This window comes from Tupaia chinensis, unplaced genomic scaffold, assembly GCF_000334495.1.
Source record: "Tupaia chinensis unplaced genomic scaffold, TupChi_1.0 Scaffold000121_1, whole genome shotgun sequence".
In the NCBI taxonomy this organism is placed as follows: domain Eukaryota; kingdom Metazoa; phylum Chordata; class Mammalia; order Scandentia; family Tupaiidae; genus Tupaia; species Tupaia belangeri.
Window position 1 is genome coordinate 1,873,261 of NW_006159588.1, and position 8,311 is coordinate 1,881,571.

Here is an 8,311-nt window from a genome sequence, read left to right on the forward strand (position 1 = left end):
AAGGAAAATCTGGAGCGATATGGCTAAGGATACAAAATTTATTTAGATAGGACCAGGATTCCTATCTTGTGAGTGTTAGTCCAGGTCACTTTCCACCATACTTTACCTCAGCTGTCTTTCCCATTCTTTCTTATAATCCATAGGACAGATGATTCTGATACACATCAAGTTTGAGCACCATTGTTCTACTGCACTAGGTGTGTGGTGGCCCAGTAACCATTTTTAAAAACTGAATTTATTATTTTATAAACAGCTTTATTGTGGTATCACTCATTACCATACAATTTACTAATTTAAATTGTACAAGTCAATGGCTTTTAATAGCATCACAGAATTGTGCAACCTTCACCACATTAAATTTTGGAATAATCTGAATTTAGAACATTAAACATTTAGAACATCTTTTCAATTTCTCAAAAGAAACCCTCTACTTCACAGCAGTCGTTCTTTTTCCTCCCATGTCCCCAGTCTCTGGCAACCACTAATTTCTGTCTGCATTTTTCTCATTTGGAACCTTTCATATAAATGGAATCATACAATACGTGTTTTGTGACTTGCTTCTTTCAACTTGTTTTCAAGACGTACTAATAGTTTTTAAATTACCAGAGTAACTTCACTACAGTTTAGAAATGAAAGGAAAAAGCCCACGCATAATCCCATTCTGATACAGTAAGTATCATCTCCCACCACTCCCCTTGGAGGTGAATTTTCAGCTGAGTGGGAAGCAAAAGGAGGGTGCCCCTCACCTCCACCAGCCAGAACCTCTCTCAAATACCGCCTCTCCGCCTCCCACAGCACTGCAAAGCGCCGGGATAGCGGACCGAGAAGCGCCCCGCCCATCCCCGCCGGCGCCTCGCTTACGTCACTGCTTCACGCCGTAGACCCTCCCTGCTTCCCGGTCGCGGTAGCTTTGACAGAGCGCGATGGCGGCGGCCGGGTCTGCAGGGATGCCGGCGACTGTGTCGGAAAAGCAAGAGTTTTACCAACTTCTGAAGAACCTGATCAATCCAAGCTGTATGGTGCGGAGACAAGCAGAGGAAATCTATGAGAATATCCCAGGTCTGTGTAAGACTACATTCCTCTTAGATGCCGTCAGAAATAGAAGAGCAGGTTATGAGGTGAGACAAATGGCTGCCGCACTGCTACGACGGCTTTTGTCCTCTGGGTTTGAGGAGGTCTATCCAAATCTGCCTTCTGATGTTCAGAGGGATGTCAAGATTGAACTGATACTGGCAGTTAAGTTAGAAACACATGCTAGCATGAGGAAAAAACTTTGTGATATTTTTGCGGTGCTGGCCAGGAATTTGATAGATGAAGATGGCACTAACCACTGGCCTGAAGGTCTGAAGTTCCTTATTGATTCAATCTACTCTAAAAATGTGGTTCTATGGGAAGTTGCACTTCATGTTTTCTGGCACTTTCCTGGGATTTTTGGGAACCAAGAGCGGCATGATTTGGATATCATCAAACGGTTGTTGGACCAGTGTATTCAAGATCAAGAACATCCAGCAATCAGGACATTATCTGCCAGAGCTGCAGCTGCATTTGTACTTGCTAATGAGAATAATATTGCTCTTTTCAAAGACTTTGCAGACTTACTTCCTGGAATCTTACAGGCTGTGAATGACTCATGCTACCAGGATGATGATTCAGTGCTAGAATCCCTTGTTGAAATTGCAGATACCGTTCCTAAGTACTTGGGCCCTTATTTAGAAGATACTCTGCAGTTGAGTTTGAAGTTATGTGGCGACTCTAGGCTTAGTAATTTGCAACGACAGCTGGCCCTTGAAGTAATAGTAACCTTATCTGAAACTGCAACCCCAATGTTGAAAAAACATACAAACATTATTGCACAGGCAATTCCTCATATATTAGCAATGATGGTTGATCTACAAGATGATGAGGACTGGGTAAATGCTGATGAAGTGGAAGAAGATGATTTTGACAGCAATGCAGTTGCTGCTGAGAGTGCATTAGACAGACTGGCTTGTGGGCTTGGTGGAAAAGTTGTTTTACCAATGACAAAGGAGCATATCATGCACATGCTTCAGAGCCCTGACTGGAAATATCGACATGCTGGATTAATGGCCTTATCTGCCATTGGAGAAGGATGCCATCAGCAAATGGAATCAATTCTAGATGAAACAGTTAACACTGTTTTGCTTTTTCTTCAGGATCCTCATCCAAGGGTGAGGGCTGCAGCCTGTACTACACTTGGACAGATGGCCACAGATTTTGCACCTATTTTCCAAAAGAAATTTCATGAAACAGTGATTGCAGCTTTGTTGCGTACCATGGAAAATCAAGGTAATCAGCGTGTCCAATCTCATGCAGCTTCTGCTCTTATTATTTTTATTGAAGACTGCCCCAAGTCATTGTTAATTCTATATTTGGATAGTATGGTGAAAAATCTTCATTCCATCTTGGTGATTAAACTTCAAGAGTTGATTAGGAATGGAACTAAATTGGCCTTGGAACAACTTGTGACAACCATTGCCTCAGTTGCTGATACAATAGAAGAAAAATTTATTCCATATTATGATATATTTATGCCCTCACTGAAGCATATTGTTGAGCTTGCTGTTCAGAAAGAACTGAAGCTTCTGAGAGGAAAAACTATTGAGTGCATTAGTCATGTTGGTCTTGCTGTTGGGAAGGAAAAATTTATGCAAGATGCATCAAATGTGATGCAGCTGTTGTTGAAAACACAGTCAGACTTAAATAATATGGAAGATGATGACCCTCAGACTTCTTACATGGTTTCAGCATGGGCTAGAATGTGCAAAATTCTCGGGAAAGATTTTCAACAGTATCTTCCATTGGTTATTGAGCCTCTTATTAAGACTGCTTCAGCTAAACCTGATGTTGCTCTCTTAGACACACAAGATGTGGAGAACATGAGTGATGATGATGGTTGGCAATTTGTAAATCTTGGAGACCAACAAAGTTTTGGAATTAAAACTTCAGGACTTGAAGCAAAAGCAACTGCTTGCCAGATGTTGGTTTACTATGCCAAAGAACTAAGGGAGGGATTTGTGGAATATACAGAACAAGTTGTAAAGCTAATGGTTCCTTTACTGAAATTTTATTTCCATGATAATGTTCGAGTGGCAGCAGCAGAGTCCATGCCTTTTCTTCTGGAATGTGCAAGAATTCATGGCCCAGAGTATCTTGCACAGATGTGGCAATTCATATGTGATCCCTTAATTAAGGCCATTGGAACTGAACCTGATACTGATGTACTCTCAGAAATAATGAATTCTTTTGCAAAGTCCATTGAAGTAATGGGATATGGTTGCCTTAATGATGAACACTTGGAAGAACTGGGAGGAATACTGAAAACAAAACTTGAAGGGCACTTTAAAAACCAAGAATTACGACAGGTTAAAAGACAGGAAGAAAACTATGACCAGCAGGTTGAGATGTCTCTGCAAGATGAGGATGAATGTGATGTTTATATTCTGACCAAAGTATCAGATATTTTGCACTCATTATTTAGTACTTATAAGGAAAAGATTTTACCATGGTTTGAACAGCTACTTCCATTAATTGTAAATCTAATTTGTTCAAATAGACCATGGCCAGATAGACAGTGGGGATTGTGCATATTTGATGATATCATAGAGCACTGCAGCCCAACTTCTTTTAAATATGTAGAATATTTTCGGTGGCCCATGCTGCTAAATATGCGAGATAACAACCCTGAAGTCAGGCAAGCTGCTGCTTATGGCTTGGGTGTTATGGCACAGTTTGGTGGAGATGATTATCGTTCTTTATGTTCAGAAGCTGTTCCACTGCTGGTAAAAGTTATTAAATGTGCAAATTCCAAAACCAAAAAAAATGTCATTGCTACAGAAAACTGTATCTCAGCAATAGGGAAGATTTTGAAGTTTAAGCCTAACTCTGTAAATGTAGATGAAGTTCTTCCACATTGGTTATCATGGCTTCCACTGCATGAAGATAAAGAGGAAGCTATTCAGACTTTGAGTTTTCTCTGTGACTTAATTGAAAGTAACCACCCAGTAGTAATTGGTCCAAATAATTCCAATCTTCCTAAAATAATGAGAATAATTGCAGAAGGAAAAATTAATGAGACTATTAACTATGAAGATCCCTGTGCCAAACGCCTAGCAAATGTTGTACGTCAAGTACAGACTTCTGAAGAATTATGGTTGGAATGCATATCCCAACTCAATGATGAACAGCAGGAAGCCTTACAGGAGTTGCTAAACTTTATTTGAAGCACTTTAATATCACCTTATCATCTATCACAAAAGTAACCACCATAAATAAGTGTTGCAAGTGAATTCTATTATAAATGAGGGCATTGTCTCCCTGCTAAGCAGTTTATAATTCTTCATATTTCTTCAAGATTAGTCAGTGTTACAGCCTTCTGTTTACCGTGCATGTTTTATCTCTTAATCACAGACCTTGGTGATAACCTGTGCTTCCAATTGTGTTATGTTTGTTACCTGTGCCCTAGTTGGTGTGAAATATATAAATTGTTATTTGAACTATTGATGCTGGAGAAGCAGTGTTCTTGGTGTCAAAATGCCATGCTGACTATCACAAGATACTAAGAGCTCTTGAATACAAGATAGGAAAACTTTCAGGACAAACATGGTGAAGGATATAGCAGCAGGCTAATTATTTCTTGCCATAGGGCGGGCGCCACCACGCCCCAAGGCTAATTATTTCTTGATAAACTGGTTTTGTTTTTTGTTTTGTTTTGTTTTGTTTTGGAGAGATTTTCACTATAGGGCACATGTACTCGCCAGACAGAGACAGACAGAGAGACAGAAAGTGAGAAATCACCCCCCCAGGGGGTATGGTCACACCGCAATCCCTTCTCCTCCATTCTCCTCTCGGGATCTTGGGCACGCACGCACACGCGCCCGGCATGAGTTTTAAGCCACAGGGTCCGGGACGCAAACTGCGGTCGACTACGTGGGAATCCAGCGACATAGCCATTACGCTAACTGCTGGTTCGATAAACTGGTTTTCATGGTCATGGGAGGATGTTGGAACTAGGAGACAGTTTTGAGATATTGGCAGTTGACTTGGGGGTTTTTTCTAATGTATATGAACTTTTTTGATAATGTACTCCTGAGAAATGGATGGAATATCCATATTCTAGTCCCCACAGTATCCAGCTGAGCATTTTGAGAACTTGTAAATTTTCTTAGCCAGATTGATCTTGATTTTTAAAAATTATCCAGAACTCTAAGAACCATGGTTACTGTAAAGGGAATCCTGGTACACCTAACATTGATTGCATGTAACATATTGTAACACTGTGTTTGGGCAAGCAGTAAGTAATCCATATTTGTTGGAGTCAGTGTTACACGTTTCAGCAAAGTATTGCTTTGTGTATCTTATGTATCTTTCTCCCTACAAAGCTGCTTAACAAGAACAGAAATGTTGGGATTCAGATTGAGGCTAAATAGATTTCTTTTTTAAAGAAGTTCCTCATAGACTCTATGATAGCACTGAAGAGTTTTCTATTATGAAAATAAAAGAGAAGAAAACTTAATTTTATCTTTAAACATGAAAAAGAAAACAGCTTTCAGATTGTAGTCATTTGGCAGTAGATGTGCATTACCAGTTCTGTAAAATGGGTTAATTATTATTAATTGGGATGTTGGTCTTTAATGTCAAGCTTTTTGTGGGGTAGAAAAAACATTCTATTCAGCAAATCATTGATTCAAAACTTAAAAACAAGTACATCTATTGTGATTTCATGGGTCTATTGTGAGTACTGAATATTTAAAGTATTTAGCAACTATTTAAGCCCTAGTAAGTACTCAATAAATTGTAGCTGTTACTGCTGTTGTTTGTACCTCTACTGTTCTTTTCTATAGTTTGGAATTCTTTTTACATTAGAGTTTTCCCAATTCACCTCCTACCAGTTCCAATGGGCAAGCCATCTTGGACATAGTGTACAGCAATATATAATTAAGATTTTAGTTATGTGACTCCTATCCATTCCATACAATTATTTCTTGTAAATGGAGAAAAAATGAAAGTTAAGGATATTATAAATAATCAAGACACAATTTAAAGTTTATTTAAGGTAAATTTAAAAAGTACAGATGAATAAATAGAAAAATTCTACCTCAAAGTGTTAGAGGTTTTCTCTGGGTGGCAGTATTAAATGGCAATTTTTCTTCTCACTCATCTCTATTTTCTAACTTAAATTTTACATATTTCTTACATAATAAAGTTTTTGTATTTTGTTCTAAGCTTTTTGCTATAGGGGATGTCCACATCCCAGGGAGAAAGAGAGAGGGAAAGTAAGAAATCACTCCCTGGGAGGATGATCATGCAGCAATCCCTTCTCTATTCTCTCCAGATTTGGGGAATGCATGCACACATGTCCAGCATATTTTATAAGCTATTGGTCCAGGACTCAGACCATGGAGTCAGCCATGTAAGATCTAACATCTTAGCCACCAAACCACCTACTGACCCTGTTTTTGTTTTTAAGTTCAAGGACCTGTTCCTTCTTTCATAGCTAGGATTGCTATAATCTTGGCTTCTTCATGACCTAGAGTTGAGATTCCTTCCACTCACCCATAAGTTTTTTTGTTTGTTTATTTTGTTTTAAGGGCTTTTGCCATCAGGTGCATACACTCACCAGAGAGAGAGAGGGAATGTGAGAAATCACCTCTTGGGGATGGCCACAACCACTTAAAATTTTGGGCATGTATCCATTATGATTTTCAAGCTGCTTGGACCTGGATCATTTAGTTATATAACTTTTACTTTTAAAATGCACGATTTCTGTAATTTTGTCTTTATGTGTAAGTAATTCCAAGTTTCAAGCAAGAGAATTCTGTGTAAGAAAAAGTACGTTTTTCAAATAGAACTGAGAAAATATTATCTACTTTGTGGGACCTTTAGCAGTCCTCCTCCCCCATTTTAAGCAACATGTAAGTTAATGTGTAAGTTAAATAATGTCATTATTTAAACACTATTTTTTAAAATGTAGTGAGATTTAAGGCCATGCTAATGACTATTAATTGCTATACAGTTCAGACTTGAAATATTTGGAAACTGTTTCTAATCCCAAGGATACTTTTTAAAAATGAGGTGCTAGTCCCTTCCTTTATTCTTAGCAATCTCAATAATCAAGAAGCTGAAAATTCTAAAAATTTTAATGGAAAACATGGAATTCATTTCCCAAATATGAATTGATGTTAAAAACTAGGAATAGGGGCCAGCAGGTGTAGTAGTGGTTAAGGGGCTGGACTCCCACGTTGGAGACCACGGCTCAAGTACCAGGTGTGTGTGTGTGTGTGTGTGTGTGTGTGTGTGTGTGAATCCCTAGAGCGTGGAGAAGGGATTGCAGCTTGGCCATCTCCTCTAAGGGGAGGAAGTAGGAAGGATAATTTCTGTCTCTCCAGCGAGCACACACGCCCTATAGCAAAAAATCTCCCCAAAACAAAAAAACTGGGGAAAAGTCTCAAAAATATCTATAGAGTTTTAAAAGCCACCTCCTTTTATTCTGTATGTGAACTTACGTTAGAGTTCTTGAGCTTCCTTTCCGAATTTTTCAAAATTCTAGTTTTATGTATTAAAAGACCTGCAGTCACAAGGGAGGGGTTGAAAGGGATGCAAATTATACAATGGGAAGAATTTACATTTTGTGCTTTCTCACTATTTACCATTAACAAAGGTTATCTAACAAGAGCCTCTAAGACTTATTTTAGTCTTTAGAGCTAAGCAGTCCTCGCAAAAAAAGCAACATTTCCTTTCTAGCTTCCGAAAAGCCAATTCGCTGCCATCCCTGGTACTGGCTAGGAAAGCTGCGCAGGCGCCCTGCTGTCCTCCTCACTCCGCCCCTTACAGTTGTCCGCGAGCTGATTGCATCATTGGTCCGCGCAACCTACCAGGCCTCGAGGCCTGTAGCTAAGCTAGAGCCCAGGCTTTCGCACTGAAGGGTGGGGCGGGGCGAGATGGGACGCCAAGGGGGCGGGGAAGTCCACTACGCAAGCGCACTGGGGATGGCGATGGTCCCTCTTTCTTTGCCTCTTTCCACGGCTCTCCCAAGCCGGGTGGGGGCTGAGTGCCCTCCCCTTTCTCTCTCGGCCCCTCCCCTCTCCCCCGCCCAGCGGGGCGTCTAACTGACAGTTGTCGCCGGGCCCCGTCCGCGCGCCGCCTCCTCCTGCCAGGGTTCCCCGCAGGTAGAGAGGGGCGGGAGGGGGTGTGAGGGAGAGGAGGAGCTGGAATCGCCGCGGCCCAGCGCTGCGGCCCCCTCCGGGGAGGCTAGAGGAAAACCCTCCTTTCCTCCTCGCCCCCTCCCAGCCCC

General features: G+C 40.6%; 1 protein-coding gene across 2 annotated transcripts; it reads left to right on the plus strand.

Annotated features, from left to right (window-relative positions):
* The first annotated feature begins 755 nt into the window (after positions 1 to 755).
* On the plus strand, positions 756 to 4,519 carry RANBP6 (RAN binding protein 6). 2 transcript variants are annotated; one of them, XM_006144475.3, is made up of 2 exons: positions 756 to 1,059; positions 2,175 to 2,377. In XM_006144475.3, exons 1-2 carry the CDS (start codon positions 924 to 926, stop codon positions 2,264 to 2,266), a joined length of 228 nt encoding a protein of 75 aa, XP_006144537.1. In that variant the 5' UTR covers positions 756 to 923; the 3' UTR covers positions 2,267 to 2,377. The 2 variants fall into 2 exon arrangements, with proteins under 2 accessions (XP_006144537.1, XP_006144536.1); XM_006144474.3 differs by having other exon boundaries at positions 765 to 4,519.
* The last annotated feature ends 3,792 nt before the right edge of the window (positions 4,520 to 8,311 follow it).

Bases quoted from the DNA above. Each gene is read 5' to 3' on its own strand.
- RANBP6 (XM_006144474.3), top strand. From the start codon at position 924: ATGGCGGCGGCCGGGTCTGCAGGGATGCCGGCGACTGTGTCGGAAAAG.